The sequence below is a fragment of the Dermacentor variabilis genome, chromosome 6 (assembly GCF_050947875.1).
Source record: "Dermacentor variabilis isolate Ectoservices chromosome 6, ASM5094787v1, whole genome shotgun sequence".
In the NCBI taxonomy this organism is placed as follows: Eukaryota; Metazoa; Arthropoda; class Arachnida; order Ixodida; family Ixodidae; genus Dermacentor; species Dermacentor variabilis.
In genome coordinates, this window is record NC_134573.1 from 75,169,765 (window position 1) to 75,188,163 (window position 18,399).

The window sequence follows — 18,399 nt, forward strand, 5'->3', positions numbered from 1 at the left end:
GCATGATGGAAAAAGTTTACCTTGCTGGTCAAGCATGGGATGCACGAGCGAACGAGCGACACGGAATCTTGCCTACCTTGCCCTGCTCTCTTTGACCACAGACTGGTGCGCAGAAGCCTTCATTTTAGGTGTTGCCATGGATGCCTGTCACGCTCTAACTGGTAGTCATAAACTCCTCACTACATAGCACATTCTCTCTGAGGAGTCTGTCGGTAATGCTTTGCATACCTAGCTGGCCTGCTCTTGGGAAGTATCCATTACAGATGTAGTAAACGGTGTTAGAGTGTTCATGTAACCGTGTGTGCTATTCTTACCAAATGTGAGATAGATTGGGCACTTACCTCAATTTTTTTTTTGCAGTATGCAGCCAAGGTAATGGACAGTTTTAGCAGAGCGTCATTTACGGTCAACCCTGACATATAATTACGCACACAGGCACTGCAGAAAAATGCATTGATTTCAAGTTTTTGTCGAAGGCATGCCTCTCAGAGACGTGAGCAATGTGCAGTCAGCTTGGCTGCACAACGACAAAGAAGCCACTTTGTTCAAATGACTTTGTAGTGGAGCGGGGGCAGCATTTTACTTTCCACTGCCAGCATGAGCACTCGAAGAAAATAAAAGCTCAACAGAGACCTGCGAAGGCACTAGATTTTTCGCACATGCAGTGCAGACGCCAAGAAAACAGACTGCAACATCATTTATTATTCAACATGATACAGCATGCACATATGATGGGCCCGTAGTGTCAAGGTATATCATTTTGCACACAACACGTAGTGCTTAAGCTCAAATTAAGAGAGTATATAATTTATACATCAGACGAGAACTACGGTGAAATAATCGCAGATATAGCGTAGATAACGAAAAAATACCGATGCCGGTCAAGGCATCCAAGATGAATTACAGATCAGAAACACTGCTGCAATGGTTGCAGGTGTCCGAAACATGCACAACATAGCTTTACATACGAGAACAATGATGCTAATGTGCCACGACAGATGTGCGCAAAGTAGTACTATTGCGAGCAATTGATCATTCACTACACAATAGATGAACTATAGGAGTTCCAGCAACGTGGTGTTCATTTAACATTAGCAAAAATTCCACACCACGTGTGAAGCATGCATAAAGCACAGCCCAGAATGCATTGTGAAGTAGGCAAAAAGAGCTGCAACACTACAAGATCACTGGTACGATGCAAGAAACATATGCAAGCCACAACCTTGCCACTTGCGAGCGCAACATGTCGATGCTGCCACCCCTCACTCTACCCAAGTTCTTCCACCGGCCACAAGGTGGCACCACAATTCCTTCCCGTGGCACCACAATGATTTCTCGTGGCACTGAAGTATTACAGTTGCATGAAATATCTACAGCTCCCGAAATAGGCATACCTCACTCCGCCAGTTCCACTACCAGCCATCAGGTGGCACTAGATGATGTCATCTGGTGTTTCTAAGATGCATTTTGCAACACAAGATGTCCTCTCACTTCACCAGTTCCATCGCCAGCCACCAGGTGGCGATGGAAAATGTCCTCTGGCATTTCTAAGATGTCTTCTGCTACACGCGATGTCCTTTCGCTCCACTAGTTTCATCACCAGCCACCAGATGGCACCAGATTATGTCCTATAGTGTATCAAGACACCTTGTTAGAAGTACGGCTGCATTAGTCATGCCCGCAACAAAGAAATGCAGCCTGTTGCCACAGTAGTGAGAGGCAACAAGCAGCGATCCCTTTTGCCCGCTTCATGAGAAACATTCAGGGTGGTGGCCATCGACACATGCCAACCTTGTGTTGCTGCAGCTGACTCTGCGAGCGTTGAAGAGAGAAGGCACTAAGTGGGAAATGTCTACCAAAACCTTTAGGCTCTGGACGTCATTCAACATTGCCATCAAGAGAAGGTTTGCGCAAGCTGATGCTCTGAGATGCCGATGCAACGGTGCAGGTCTGAACAGACACGGAGCTGGCATGTTGGCGCTGGGCAGCTAGAGCTACTCATTCTTTTCAGTGCTCTCACCACAGCCATAACGTTCAAAGTCCATGATGTCAATGCGGCTTTCAGCAACCACATGGCCAACTTTGATGGTGGGGTCAACAACATAGTCCTGGAACAGTAGCCGGCTTTCTTCCTCCTCCTCTTCCTCCATGAGTGGCTGCACAAAATTTGTTTATTTGCATGCAAGGTCACTTTAGTGATCATCAACACAAGGACACTACAGTGGGCACGCATTGAATTTAAGCTTGGGCAATCCATGACTCTAGTTCACCTCGAACAAGACTGAACCTTGCTCGTACATACATGTACCGTGCAGTTGCGCACCCAAGTTACAAAATTGAATCTGTCAGAAAATATTTGCAGAGTTTATGCATTTATAAGCTGCACCCCCTAAATTTGGAGCCGGAAAAAGCTATCCTCCTGTAAAAGTGCAATCCAGCCTGGCCATGCTGGGCCATACTCTGCATCAGTGAATAGAATCAAAATGCTAATGAACATCTGAAAAAGCTAACTAAATGATTTGTAATCACAATTCATAGTGTCATGTCGTTTCAGACACAACTTATATTAATTTAAAAGTTCAATTCCTAGTTGAAATGATAACATTGTGTTTGATTCTATGAATACAAAGCACTGTCTTTTCACTTTCGCAATAAGCTTATAAAATGTTCTGGTAAAATTTCGGTTCCCTTAAGTCAAATCCCCAGATTACAGTAGAACCAAGTACAGGTTTCTGCAGATGCCTGATTGGCACCGGCACTTACCCCACAGAGTCAATGTACAAGAATGCCTGAAATTTTGGATACTGAAAACTTTCGCTGTCCGATTTTCCAGACTTTTTGACACGACCGCAGGTGTGAAACAGCATTAATCGAAGTGACCACGGCCACCACTTTTTTAATTATCTTGGAGCATTGAATCAGTGCTCTCACACAGCGATCCACTGGCAGCCGTAGCAACTGTGGCAATGCAAGGCCTAAATGCTTCGACATTCGCTACCAAGCTTCCTACCGTTCGCTGCCGTGTTTTCCATTAAAAGGATTTGCTGCTATCAACAATGGTGCCGACTCTGCCTATATCATCCTCGCCAATGGCTTAAAAACATGGGAAGTAAGGCAAGGCCCTTCTTGCCCCTCCGTCTTATATTTCGGCCCGCAATGACCACAGCCAATGGGTGCCATTGCGCTGTACAAACCGGTACAGTGACTCATTCATCCCTAGGAAAAGCACGGACTGGAATCGCCTTCCCGCATCAATTGCACTCGTCACCGACTCTACCAACTTCAAGACCGCTGTTCAGAATGCCTTTTGTTAATATTTTTGTTAATACTTTTTGTTTGTATTTTTACTGCATTACTTTTGTTTTCGACTCCACTCCTTTCTGTAATGCCTTCGGGCCTTGAAAGTACATGAAATAAATAAATAAATGAAAACTTATTAAACACAAGGTTATTGGGGCATCCTTGCACCGGTCCCCGCACGGCCCCAATGCGCTCAAACGAGACGAAGTGGAGAAGCGGGTGAGTGGCACGCCACCTGTCGGGGCAGCGCCATACATGGCGAGAAGGGGGTCTTCTGTGTTTGCCGCAAGATGGCTCTGCGTGTGCGCCAAGCGTAGAAGAAATGTAGCAGAAACGTACTTCGCTACTTGTTTAACTGCGACTTCTGTAATTTACATGCTTGCTTTTACCGACATACACCGCAGTATAACATTCTACGGCACGTTTCTAAGGCAACACCGCATTCACTATAGGCGCTTTTGTTCCGTTTCGAACCACTGAACTCATGGCTGAGGGGTAGTGTCTCTGTCTCACACTCCGGAGACCCTGGTTCGATTCCCACCCAGCCCATCTTGCAAGTTGTTTATATTATGGATTTCCTTCCGGGATTTTTTCGCTCACGGCCAACGTCGACGACACCGGCTTTTCTGCGACACGAGCTCCTTAACACTGTCGCGTTAATAAATAAATAAAGGGTCAAGCGTCGCATAATGCTGGTTCCCAAAATTTAGTTTCACCACAATACAGCAATGTTATGCAGTCAAGTGTACAGTATTGCAGCGAAGCATACCAAAAGTGGAAAGGGGCCAGCGTCATCGGACACGGTATGCATTCTTTCAAGGGGTCCTTGAACCACTGCTCGGGCTTGGAAGAAAAATACAGCCCGTGGTTAGCATAGGCTGCAGTGAACATATCAGGCAAGTTTTGCACTCGTGTGCAGCATGTGGAGCTTGCAAGCGCAGTGAGAAGTCACTTTTCTCTAAAACACTTTTTAAAAGCTTTCTCTAAATCATGAGCCTTCAAGAAACAATCCTGAGGCCTCGTGCTTGGCACTTATAAAGGGGTATCAAGCCAGTGGCCTTTAATATCATCAAATAACAAATGTGAAGCAGCCTTCCTCTGCTATATGGCGAGATGTATTGCCACTGAGGTGTCTCAATGACCTCACACGGGTACTTGCGGCACTACTGTCAATTTTGCATTACTGAACGTAATCGGCCCTGAAAAAGATGACCTAAATACATAGAAAGAAAATTTTTATTTATGCAGAATGCTTTAAATGCTTACAGGATTACTCTAATATTTTAGCTAGGCCGCTGTCACATATTCATTTTTTTTCCCAACTGGAACTGAATTTCTTTGAGCACTTGGCAACATTGAGGCTGCTTGCTGAGAATTTTTTTTCAGTGGAGAACCAGCACTGTTTCTTTCTGTTCTTTTTTTCAATGCATTGCTTAAGGTGCGCTAGTGTAAATAGGCTGAGGACAAGGATGCATCCCTAAACTATTGTGGAGCTTCAAGATTCCGATGGTGCTCCGCACAGTTCCATTGACTGAAAGACTACCCACTTAACGGGCACTCTTATCTGCCCGTAGTGTGGTGCCCACTTCATTTTTGAGTCAGTCGAATATCGCTTTGAGGGTGCCCGAAATGCCCAGGCGATACCAGTTCATAAAAGCTGTCGCCACAAGAGACATGAAGAAGTTGGCCTGCACACCTGTTCCTGCTCTTCCGATGCTGGTGTGCTGTCTTCTGCTGCTTGGCTGCCTTCTGGCTCCTTCTTCTCAGCCACTTCCTCTTTGGCCTTCTTCTCCCTCTCCTCTTGCTCCTTGATCCTTTTTTGCTCCTCCTTCTCGAACAGCAGGTAGTCGTCTAGCAGGCCAACCGACTTTGGGTTCAGTGCCACCACCTGCTGGCACAGGCGGCGCCCCAGTTCCTCCACCTCATCCTCGCTCAGCGGACTATCGCCAAGGTCCCGGTATGCCACGACGGCACCATACCGACCTGCAAAGACCACAGGGGCATTGGAATAGTCTAGAATGTTATGATCAAGAGCAACTGGAGAAAAAAAAGTAATGATGCCCTTATTTTCACAGTTTATCATTTAGGGTTACCTTTAACAAAAACAACCAGCCTGTCTTTAAATAGCGTATGTGTAAGAATGAAGCTTTTCCACGCACATTTCTAGATACAAACATGCAAGCCCATGATAAACCCTTGGATTTTTACAATGATGGCACATTCATGCGTTCTTAATGGCTGAAGACCATTAGGCCAGCTTTTGACAGCAAAATGTTGCTGTGTCAAAAGACTTTAGTCCATGTCATTACAGAAGTTTACTTCCTGAATGGTTCTTTATAAGAAACTCCTACTAACAGACTATACTGCACTGAATTCAACTATTGCTAATAGTACTTGAAAGTACTTTTCCAAGTTTTAAAGCTTAGAACAGTGGGTTTCAAATGGCAATCCAGGGAGCTTTTGGGATAAGCAAACATTATATTGACACGCCCATAAATTGTTTATGTCTGCGACGAATGTTTTTCACTAGCAAGTCTTGGTCACAGTGTTATCGTTAAGCGCAAGACGTACCTTTCTGCATCAGAAGTCCCTTGTGTATTATTGCCGGTTCTATCCATTGTCCACATTGTCACCGAACCTTGTGCAATCAGAGTGCATGTGCGATGAGAATAGTGTTGTACCTTCTAGAATGCATGGTTACACTAGAACCTACACTGAGTCATGTATAAATAGCCAATGCAGTTGACCATGAGATCACATTTTGAATGATAAATGATCGTGATCACCGCTATCCATGTTTTGAGTGTAACTTGTTTTTCTGAGCACAAGTTCGCCCAGTAAAGAGTTAGTTTCTTCACTCACAGTTCTTGCTATGTATGGTTCTTCACCGTCACTACATGACAACATGACCTGTGAAGGGCTTGCGTGATCCACAACGCCTCCATGTACTTTATGGCTCGTACTTACGGTTCCATCTCACTGCTTCAGAAAAAGTGGTTTTTGAAACTGAATATATACGAATCCTTGTTTGGTAATAACTGTCACTCAGGCAATTTTCAATGGCAATTAAGTCGATGGCCTGCAAAGTTCTTAAACTCTATAAAACTCAAAAAGAGTTGTGTTGCTTCTACAAGGCAAACATGACGGCTGTTGAAATGTCTTAATAATCTGCCACCAAGCACTTGTGGTGCACCCCTGTCATGAGGAACAACTCTGTGTCTCCAAATGCTTAGCAAGAAATTTCGCCAATAAAAGCAGAACTCATGTGCTAGCACGCGGTCATCATTGCGCCAGGTCACGCGCACTACTGCTGCTTGCTTGCACGTGCACAGCATCAGGCTCACCGAAGCAGGGGTACTTCTTTGTTCCATTCTGGCTATTCTGCGGGTGGCAGTAACCAGCGAGCAGTGTGGTTCCCGCCTCGCCCCGCAGGCACAGGGCTCGTCGCACGGCCAGCTGCTCGCCAAGCTTGCCAACGACTAACGCTCGAGCCTCCTCCACTGTGTGGCCATCCTTGATGCGCAGCTTCTCCAGCTCCTTGGTGCCCAGCCGCACCTGATCACGCAAGCAGACGACATGTTTTGTTGACACAACAGTGCACACAATGGCAGAGCTCGTTACACTGGTGTGCATGGCGTGGCAGAGAGACCAGGGCAAGCCATCAAAGGGTTTCTTCAGTTTTGGCATTTTCTAGCCAAGCAAATGTAAAAGGCCAACTGCAATGAAAGTTAACTTTGGCTAAATTGGTGATGAGTAGCCTTTACACTACTGAAGCAATCTTGGCAAAGATGCCAGGGCTGGTAACGGCTTAATTTTCTTATTAACAGCCTTTCAGAAGCACCTTAGCAGATGATGAGTACAACTGGTGCTTAGCGGGTACAACTCAAATCCTGGCACGTCACTTCCAGAATTTCCAGAGTGCCATGGGTGTGGTCTAATATCAGAGGTCATGCGGAGGAGCCCTTCTGATTTTCAAGTTTATTGGTTCTGCAGCATTGCCGACGGGTGGCGATGACAGCATTTTTTCCCCCAGTTTTGGCATCAAGAGCATCTATTTCTTGCTGGCTTTTTGTGATGCATCCTCTCATACTTCAACCTTAAAATTTTGCATGGGGTCCACTCTATATTGCTTATTTCGTGGTCTAATGGTTCCTTGCACTTGGCCTCTAAGAGACGGCTTTACTTCAGGGTCAAGTCAAATTTTTCAAATCTAATACATGGTAAATGCATATATGCCTTCTTTACAGCTCCACTGAGATGATTAGGGTGAAACTGGTTGTATTCAAGAGATAAAGCTGAGTTCTACCAACTGCAGAAATAACTGAGATTTAGGGTCTCACAAATTTAATGAATGTTGCCAAAAAATCAGTAAGTTTCGAGAAATGTGAAGCAATGTGTTTAAAGATCCATAAATCTGTATGAAAACACAATATTACCGCAGTTCTGTAAGCTGCATCTGTTAAAGCATCAAAAGCGGAGAAAGTTGATACGACTTTACAGATTATGTGAAATTATAACAACACCAACGAGGGCTTCGCAAAAGTCCTACTCACAATACAGTGGTACACTAACTTAGAGAAATGCATAACATGTCAATTTTGTCTGCTTTAGAGGTTTCAAAAGTTGAGTTTACAGAATTGTGATATTGTGAGACAGGTAACAGCGGTCTCATTTTTCTTTTATGTCTGAGTTAGAGCTTTAAGGTCAACTCCAGTGTTTTCTTAATTTTGCAATTTTCAACAAAATCTGTAAAAACAATTTGATGACAAAAATGAAAAAAAAAAAAGAACTTCTTCCTACAGTCAATGGTGTCCAACATTGCTCTTTTGAATGCAACAAATTTGATTGGACCTGGTGTGGTGAATGCCGAACAAAATGATTTCTATTTCCCCTGTATTTAGATAGCAACTCCCGCAATTCCCGAGGTAGAGATTGGGGACTAGCGCACACCTTTACAATCTAAAGCAGCACTTGCACAGGTCTGTGCTAGCCTTGGTATTCAACAAAGCACCTTACACGGTTGCAACGCAAGGTCATATGGACCTGCACCCATTTGCTGCAGGGAAATGCACGACTCAATTCACAGCTCTTCTCCACTGTCTTAAGCCTGAAGGGATGATGCTTCTTTGGAAAGTCTGGTAGAGTCATCCTACTCCTTTAAAGATACAACAATGGAGTAAATGTCAGCACACAACTAGAGGGTATCATCCACCTCATTTGCAGGGTATGGAAATAAAAATCGCATGTCTGAACACCAACAATGAATTCAAGTGGCCAAAAGAAAAGTTTCTTTATTGCGATTAGCATTCTTCGGATACTTCACACAATTTACGGTGTCTATGTCTTTAACTGTTTTCCCACCAACTTGAGTCACTGGGTAGACCATTGTCTAATGGACAGATTATCAAGCTGCTGTGCTGAGGAAACCGGGTTTGAAATCAATCACTGGACCAACTTGAGTCGCCGAGTATGTGACACTGGCTATGTGTTGCTCGTTGACGAAATTCTTTGACACCGAATTGGGTCACAGGGTATGTGCCACAGAATACGTGCCCAAATATACAACTTAAGAATAAACAATTTGGACCATTGAATATGTGCAACTGCGCTTCTGACACTAGCTATGTGAAAATGTTTGGCCAGTCCTCCAGAATGGATATATTCATCTGGACAGTTGCCCAGATAGCAAGCAGAACAAGAGGAAAGAAGTGAAGATGACGGTAATAGAAAACTGAATAAATCAGCTCAGAGAAGAGAAAAAGTCCGCAACAAAACAGCCAAATGTCAAGAAACTAAGTGAACAAAATGGTACCAGAGCGTGCATTAAATGAGAAGCGTTGAGTTACTAAGAATTGAAGTCGGCTACGGTCGACTTCCGTTAATTCGACCCTGATGGGCCAGACGAAACTGGCCGAATTATCTGGCGGGTCGAATTGAACAAATGGCACAAAAAAACGCCGGAACACCGTGTTGATTGACAGTATTCGACTTTAAAGTTAGCTTCGCCGCAGTACAGTACAGCTATGTGGTGAATCATACTAAGTGAGGGGGGACGGGACGGTGCTACTGTTACGGGACAAAGCACGTGTTCCTTAATTTACACACGTAAATGCGCCGTCTCCGGTGACAGTAGGAGTACAGAGACGTACGCCTAACAAGTTTATTGGCAAGGCCTTCAGAGTTCTGGAAAGACCCTCGCTCTTTTTGCTGGCTTTAAACATCCCCTCGGCTTCCTTTACTCTAGCCTTACCAAAACACGGACGGGTCTTCTCTGCTTCTCGAGGCAGGGCGCGTGCGCGCACGCGCGCATGCGGCCTCATACACGAGACACTCATGGCGGGCGAAACGAGGGCTCAAATCGCCACAGCAGTGCCAGAAACAGCTCTGAATGGCTGCCAGCATGCTTATTAGGTGCCTAGGTGCTCGTATCGTTGATGGCGCGGATGCGCCTGCATGATGAAGAAACGCGTACTACGTCCCGTGATTCTATTTTTGGTAGGCTTCACCTCAATAGATTGCGTATGCAATCTACAACACGGCAATGTACGACACGGCTGTACTGCGGTGAAGCTGACCAATCGAGTTCTAATTATCTGCCTATGGCCAATTTTGGGATCGAAATAACGGAAGTTTGAGCCCATAGAAATGTATGAGCACTGGCCGGGTTTTTCAGTCGGGATCGAATGAACCGAAAATCGAATTAACCGGAGTCCAATTAACGGACTTATACTGTACACAAAAGTGAAAGAATTTAACAATTCAGTGTGTTGCTACACTGATTCAATGCAAATCGCATTAATGCTGACACCCATTATGAGGTGGGTTCTACTAGAAATTTTCTTTCCTCCGTGGTTCTTTCCATTCTGGTGCTCTTCGTGCTATTGTCTATGGCGACACAGGCTTCGCCACTTTGTTTCAGTTGAATGCTAATGCCACCTGTGCAGCTCTTGCTATCTTGTGTCGAACACTTGCAGCACTGCGGGGTTTCTCCAAATTAACCAATGTGTTAATTCCAACCAATTAACGAGAGTGTGGGTACAATAAATAATGCATACATTTTTTGATACCAGAGGGCAAGTCCAAATTATCATATTTTTCGAATTAACCAGGGTCTAATTAACAAGATTTTAATTTACCCATACTTTTCTGAGGGCACCATAAAACTCTTTAATTGCACATATAATGGCAGGCCATGTAATAAGTACGGAGATAATCAGAGACAATTAGAGTTACAAAATGGTTGCCAAGGGAAGGAAAGTGCAGTCGAGGACGACAGAAAATTAACTGGGTTGATGAAATTATGAAATCTGCAGGTGCAACTTCAAATCGGGCAACGCAAAACTGGAGTAATTGGAGGTTTCTTCCAGCAAAAATATGCTGCTGATAATGATTTAGGCTGCTAGGAACCCAAGTGGTAAAAATTAATCCAGAGTCCCCTGCTGCGAGGTGCCCCATAATCAGATCATGGTTTTGGTCTGTAATACCCTAGAATATTAAAATCATTTAATGACGATGATGGCAGCCAATGCAACATATGCACATAGCCTGCAGATGAGCATCTGCTTTCTGCAGCATGCACATGTGCCACCACTGATAGCACTGATGGCTTTCTGCAGACAGGATGGATGGTATTGTTGAATGCATGTTTGTGTGTTGCTTTTAACATTCTAAGCTGTTCTGTCTAAGAAATACCTTAGCATTCAAGGCCACCACATCTCCTTGTCCTCGCACTGAAATGAAGAACCGCAGAACAGATGACTTGTTTTTCTTTTTTCAGAAGGAGCAGATTGTTACACAGCAGAACAACTTGGTGATTGTCAGCAAAGCTTTAACTTGCATCTTTGCACTGGTCATCTCTCAAATAATAACGAGCTGTCCACTTTCATACTGGATTCTACAGTACAATCTGCATGTCCATTGACATGCACCTACTCAAGTTCAAGAATAAAAATGATCACCTCATGCTTAGCAACTGACCCCACAGTTAGCCAAGCCCAGCCAGCAACTACCACTCACTTTCATGATGGAGGTTTCCAGGGAGGGCAGCTTCTTGGCGTGGCTGGTACATGACCGCACCAGCTGTTCCACGAATGTTTGGAACTCTGGGGTCCGAGCCACAAAGTCTGTCTCGCAGTTCACCTGCATGCCACAAGCAAAGGGCAAGTGAACGTTACCTCAAGAGCGACAAAACGGGGGCATTTTTATCCGCTCTTCAAGCGCAATGAACAGGGTTGAATTTTATGAGCACCCAAGCACAATGTTTCAAGGCAGCTACAGATTCAAATAAATTATGAGGCTTGTCCAAAAATAGCTCTAAACAAAGGGAATATTTGATCCAAGGAATCGAATTCAAAAGCTGGCTTGCCTAAATTAAGAATGTTTAATGTAAACTACATTTCTACATACATTTTATGGTGTGGCTGAATCTTCCAAAAACATTAAGAAAAAGAAATTTAAGCCTGGCTTCCATTATTGATACAATGATAACAACAGCGGACAGTACACTCCTGATAAGGAACTATACACCACACTTTAGTGCAACTGGTTTAATCGAAAAGGAGAATTTTTGTGAGTGAATATCTAAACAACAAATGGTATTTGCAAATCACATAAGTTGCTCTAGCCTCCTGCAGCGCCCTGCTGCAATAATACCACAGCAACATGGGCCTTCAATCCAGTAACTGAAAGGTGAATTCACAAACTTTAGTAAATTAGCAAACGAATTGCAAAGGCTACTTGTGGACATAGCACCTGCCGCACTGCACGGACAAGTGGAGAAAGCCTCCTCACATTGATAAAGCTCAATTTAAAGAAATTCTGTTTTCATTATAACAGGCCAACCGATACTTAAAACTAGCACGGTGCTCTTTGGCCATACCAGGCCCTTGTGCCATTAAACATCAAACATTCATTCATTAAACTGATACTTAGACATGTGCCGTAATTCTCCATGCATACACCTCTCCTTACCACCCTTTCCCCGATCAGCTTCCCTCATAAAATTGTTATGTAAACATCTCACAACGTGCTCCTGCCTGAATTGATTGATTTCATGAGGAGTTTCATTACACCACCGCTGCTGCAAAGCATGGCAGTAATAGAGCGCCTTAGCAGGCTGGAAGGCAACTATGGTAAGAAGCTTGCTCTGTTTGTACGATAAACCACACAACATGCAAGCCGTATAGTTACAGCTTACCTCGGCCATGGCTGCAAAGGGCCCGTCCACGTTGATGGCAACCAGGCCCTGCATGGTCTGGCGACCTTGCAACTGCGTCGCCTTTGCCCATCCGTACTTCTTGGCCTCGTCGGCGAGCCACTTCTCAGCCTGTGTCACCCGCAGGAGTGTTGACAGTCATTTCATTGCATTCACAAAGCTTGCAAAGGTTGCACGGCACGGAATGGCAAGCAAACACAGGCATGCTTTTACAACACTAGCATATTAGGCACTGTCTCACCATAGATATGCACTGGAAATTATTTTTCGCCCTCCATGAGCAGAAGCAATGTGCAGGATTTAGGAGGGGAAGAAAGTGCCGCAGGGGAGAAAGGTGCGCCGTAGTGGGAGAGGGGTAAGTGACAACGTGGAGAGAGAAAGCATGGTGGTGAATGACACCACAGCAAAGAAAAAAAGAAATGTCCATGCAGGGTTCACATTCCCCTTTTTGAGGTGCGGCTCCATAGCCAAGGCCGCAGCTCTACGTTTGTGTGATAGCCAATTACGCAGCATACACCGCAGTATTTTCCATGTCTTATAAATGTGTGATAGTGATTCATACACAGTCAGTCAAACAGAAGTTTGTCAATACAAATAGTTACAGCACATTCCAGAGGGTGAAATGGTCTGGAAGTGTTGGGAGAAGTACAACAGCTCTGCAGTGCAAGCAAGACTATGTATTCTGTTGGTGGAATGTTCCGTGCACTCCAACATCTGGTGCGAGGGTGGTGGGCAAGGGCAGGTGCACCAAGTGACCGAAACATGCCGGTTGAAAAACAGGCATTTGAGACTTTTGTGCTCCCCTTTTAACATGAAAGCAGCTCATAGTGCTTCTGGGCTGCTCTTGGTGCAGTGGAACTACTACTTCTCTACCACTGGATGACAGCCATCCTGCTGCTGTTCCCCAACTGGAACACACCTGTTCTCTTGAGAGCACTCTTGATGTGCTTTTGAGTGCTACTGCCCACAGAGCGAGTTGTGGGGACAAGTGTTGTCCCATAATCCCTAGCCGAAGCCTCAAATACTGTGAACCGAGCTTTCCTAAGCGAGAAAATGACCTACCGTATTTACTTGCGTAATGTTTGCAGCCCCCGCATTGGCCATCAAAGTTTAGATTTTCTCCTTCCTCGAGCAATCATCGCACCATTGAAAATTGCTGCAGTGACACTCATCTGCTTGTTCTGAAATCAGCATTGGCACTGACTATGAATAGGTTGGGCCAGGGTGACTATATTTTTCGTTAGTGACTTTAGATTCAGGTAATGTCTGCAAATAAAGGGCATTTGCAGTTTCTGCTTGCGTAGAACCTGTGCTCTTATTACAAAGATAAATGCTGTTTGGAAGCGATATTTTGTTTGACTTTATTGTGACTGGCATGACAAACCCAACTTACAGACACTAATTTTTTTTTATTAGCATCTTGAACGTCCTATTAGAACATTTTTGCAGCATAACTATCACATCTCCCAAATTCGTGTCAATTTTTTTCAAAAACAAAAATGTGTGAACATTATGCCTATAAATACAGTAAGGGCAGGATAGGTTTGGCAATGCCACTGTGAAATTGCTGTGCATGTTTCATGTCCCAACAGCGGAACAATTTAGCCTAGCAATAAAGAGAGGCTCTTTAATGTAAACTGGAGGCGTTTGCCTGGTGGGATGCCCACCATGATGCTCAAGCTGTGTTAGACGAGAAGAGATTAAAGTCAGAAAAAAAAAAGCACACAAAAACACACGCAAAAGGCCCTATCCCACAAACTCAGATATGTAGGCAGTGGAAAATGTACACATGCTGTAGGACACATTCTAAAAAAAGAATGAGCAGGAGATAGCGTTTCAAATGTAAGTACCAAGTTTTTCACAGGAAAAGTGCCACATGATATCTTCTGCCCTCCCCAATAATACAGGTTCATAAAAGCACAGCAGTTTATAGCCTGTTCTTGTCACAAGCCAAGGTATGAAACACGCTCCTGATGTGCTTTGAATAACTTGTTTCAACATGCAAATGTTTGGCTGTAGTCGTGTGTGTGCAGGAGCTGCAGATGAACTGAGATGATACATTGCCTACAAGTGCCAACAAGAAGCTAACAGTACTTTTTACATATGTAAGCCCGCAGCCTCCAGTGCTGCATTATCAGCACTGCTTTTCTCACACTGCTTATCAGCAGTGTGGGAAAAGCAGCACTTCTTTTTTAACATTACCAGTTGTCGACATGCACCGTGGCCTGCGCTATCTTGCCAAAAGCTATCAGTTTGCTGCTACAGTGGGAATGACACACCTGGCAGTGGCTTTGAAAACATCACTGCATTGCTCGGTAAACTGATAAAATTACTATTAACCTTTTAAGTACGAGACATACAAATATCCAAAGGAAATGTTTATTTTTCATTTAATTTTATCTAAAATAAGGAAAGAACAGTGCATGCATCTGCAAACAACAAAGAACAGGCACATTGTTAAGAGTTTTGATGTCTGTGTGCTAGGCTCTTCGTAAGTGCATGGCACTTACAGGGAACTTATAATATAATATTTGGGGTTTTACGTGCCAAAACCACTTTCTGATTATGAGGCACGCCGTAGTGGAGGACTCCGGAAATTTTGACCACCTGGGGTTCTTTAACGTGCACCTAAATCTAAGCACACGGGTGTTTTCGCATTTCGCCCCCATCGAAATGCGGCCGCCGTGGCCGGGATTCGATCCCGCGACCTCGTGCTCAGCAGCCCAACACCATAGCCACTGAGCAACCACGGCGGGTTTACAGGGAACTTATCACACAAGGATAGTCTCCAAGCTTCACATGTATTACATTAATGGTGTGCGTGTGTATGTACATGTTTTTCATCTTGTGCAAATTAAAGAAGTGTAGTGAGGACTGTGCTCACTTTCAATGTTACTTCCCTGATCTCTGATCTTTCTGGACAATAAAGCATCTTCGAATCACCTTTTTGATGTCATTGTTGGTGGCCTCAAGTGCCTTCTTGCAATTGGTGAAGGTGTAGCCTGTCTTCTTGCGGAGTTCCATGAGGGCTGTCTTCTCCACCGCCCGGAGCGAGGCGCATGTCTGCAGGCATCGTGTCACCACCTGCGCAAACATGCTGTGGCCAGGACACCACGTGCCGTTCAAGGTCAAGCACCACGAGACCACTAATGATGACAGCTTTCATTTCATTTAGTTCCTAAAACTGCAACTTAATATGCCAGCATGATCACCAACTCGTTCCCGATTATAGAATCAATGAACCAAGAGCTCAAGAATACAGTAAGATTATTTTAACAGTGAAGCTGTATGTGGCTAGTTTCGAGTGGATTGGTGTCCATAGACCAAAAACCGTGGGCCGATCCCAAAGATTGTGCAATACCGGGCCGACCCGCGGTGGAGGTGAAGCAGGTTTCAAGCACTCCGCCAACTTGCAAAAATAAGTTTAATATCTTGAGTCCAAATACAACCCATATCAGATATTAAGCTGATAAGAACAGATACTACACTTTGACCTGTGTCAGTCATGTCTACGTTCGCTCTGCCCTCTCTTTGAAGGTGTTCCAAGCGTTGCAAATCTCCTTTGCTTTACTTCCACACTGCCATGGTGGCATTCCCGTCGAAACGTCACGCGTGTCTAGTTTCCTCTGGCTCCTCGGGGAAGCGGTTTCGTTGTACATACGAATGTATATAAAAATCACAGTAAACGAGTTCGTACCTATTTTCAAAATTCCGTTTCATCTCTGTATCATAAGGTAAACAGCTTCACTGGTCGTCCACCTTTACAGAGTGGAATGTCTCGTGATTTTTACCTTTCCTTTACGTAACAAATGCATTTTTTTTCCCTAAATGTGTATCTGTCTGTCTCATAATGCACCCAGAAAGGATGTCCACAAAATGATAACAAGGTAACAAGACATTCTTTTTGTGTCATAGCAGTCTTTTTAATGGCGCCTTGTGTGTATATGTGTGCACACGTCTACATGTATAACTGAGCACTTGAACGATACACTGGGATGTGAAGGTAACAATGTCAATAAAGTGCTGCTCGGTGATGCTTGTGAATAGCGGCAGTCATATGGACGTGGCAGCCACAAAGCGTTCACACAGTGTTCATTCCAGTATGTTGAACCATCACAGCTTCTGTGGCATTACTTTATCTTTGCAGTGCAGTGCTTTAGGCAGAAGTGCGGATGTTAAAAAAAATTTAATTATGGGGTTTTATGTGCCAAAACCACTTTCTGATTATGAGGCACGCCGTAGTGGAGGACTCTGGAAATTTTGACCACCTGGGGTTCTTTAACGTGCACCTAAATTTAAGTACACGGGTGTTTTCGCATTTCGCCCCCATCGAAATGCGGCCGCCGTGGCCGGGATTCGATCCCGCGACCTCGTGCTCAGCAGCCTAATACCATAGCCACTGAGCAACCATGGCGGGTAGAAGTGCAGATGTCCGTACCACAAAAATTCCAAGCTGCTTGGTTTGTGTGAACTTTGCTTAAACAGCAGAATGCAATGAAATTTTGATGGGAAAAGGCAACAATGACATCAGGCTGTTTGTGTCTGCCCCTTTCGTGATGTTCCCACTGCACTCCACTGTTTTAATTTAGTCTACAGACACCAACCAGTTTAGAAGCAGCCTCTCTTGCAGTACTTTTCCAGTTCAGTGAGGCCGTTTTTGTGTCCCTTTCAACCAAGACAGCCTTGTGCCATGTTGCCACACTTCACGATGGTCTTGTTGCACCTGACGATTTCAACCAGAACATATGCATCATGAACATCCCCTCAAATTGGGATGCATACAGCAACAAGGTAATGCTAGTCGCACTATTACTGCACATAAAAACAGGCTGATAAAATGTAGTATACTTTTCGGCTGGTATTATAGTGTGCCAATGCAATGAAGGCTTCATGGCAACAGTGCTACTTCTGGTGTAGATTGTGCTACATGGCGCAGTACCTGTTATAATATATATATATATATATATATATATATATATATATATATATATATATATATATTGTTCTCAGGGTCGCGATTAACGTGCTCTCACACTTCATGCACACCGCTGCACGCACGCGACACGCGAGAAAGGTATGCCCGGTCACCATAAAAGGGCAGTTAAATAAACGCACATATAAGGGTACGTACATGTCCTTTACCACTAAGCAAGGGCGAAAGCGCATCTTGTGCGTACAGTGTGCCTACGATTTAAAGCGTAAGTGAACAACGCATGTCGTAACGGGATCAAAATTATGTTTATTAAAAACTAAACTTTTTTTTTTTTGCCGGCAACTCGCTGATCTCCCAACACAAATGAAGAGAGAGTGCGTCGGTTTATCAAACACTTCGCCGAACCTTCAGTCACGGCGCAACATCAGTCGACCTTTTGGATTTCGAAGAGAATGTCCTGAGCTCGTTCGCTGCCCGGAGGCAACTCTGTTCCCTGCTTATGGATGCGGCCGGGTCTTCAGAGTAGCGAGAGCGAGCGGTTATCAGCACGCGAAAACTGAGCCAGCGCGCGCTTGACACCGACAAGTGTTTGTTGGTCAAATTGACTTCATACACCTGTTCCAGAACTTCGTCTACGCTGCCAAGCCTTCATGAAAGGTGGCACAGCGGAACGGAATGAAACGTGGTTCGCACATGCATCCCACGTCTGCTCACCTGCGTTTTTAATACCCTGCCAAGAATTCCGGGTTTTCAGCGCCGACGCCCTCGGGTGCGTTACGCGATGGAGCACGCAACGCAGTCGCACTTGGCACGGAAACCGTAAGGTGCACCACGAAGCGAAACGAAGTACCGAAAACGCATGTGGTCACAGGCGCGGCAAGGCCAGCGTGCAGGGAGGAGTTCACTACAAGTGGGGGCAAAGCAGTCAGCAGAACCAAACACTCTAACGTTA

At 44.6% G+C, this 18,399-nt stretch overlaps 1 protein-coding gene and 1 pseudogene across 1 annotated transcript; both read right to left on the reverse strand.

Moving 5' to 3' along the window:
* Positions 1 to 680: 680 nt before the first annotated feature.
* mEFTs (elongation factor Ts, mitochondrial) lies at positions 681 to 18,388 on the reverse strand. The gene is made up of 7 exons (XM_075695196.1): positions 18,162 to 18,388; positions 15,458 to 15,611; positions 12,497 to 12,625; positions 11,317 to 11,439; positions 6,645 to 6,855; positions 4,997 to 5,283; positions 681 to 2,156 (listed from the first exon to the last, which is right to left on the reverse strand). Exons 2-7 carry the CDS (start codon positions 15,608 to 15,610, stop codon positions 1,995 to 1,997), a joined length of 1,065 nt encoding a protein of 354 aa, XP_075551311.1. The 5' UTR covers position 15,611; positions 18,162 to 18,388; the 3' UTR covers positions 681 to 1,994.
* On the reverse strand, positions 15,842 to 16,055 carry LOC142586478 (U2 spliceosomal RNA; annotated as a pseudogene).
* Positions 18,389 to 18,399: the final 11 nt, after the last annotated feature.

Coding starts and splice junctions, on each gene's coding strand:
- mEFTs (XM_075695196.1), bottom strand. CDS start 15,610: ATGTTTGCGCAGGTGGTGACACGATGCCTGCAGACATGCGCCTCGCTC. Junction 6,856..11,316: donor TGGAAACCTCCATCATGAAA/GTGAGTGGTAGT, acceptor TTGCGTGATCAG/GTGCGGCTGGGCACCAAGGA. Junction 5,284..6,644: donor AAAGAAGTACCCCTGCTTCG/GTGAGCCTGATG, acceptor TGGTCTTTGCAG/GTCGGTATGGTGCCGTCGTG.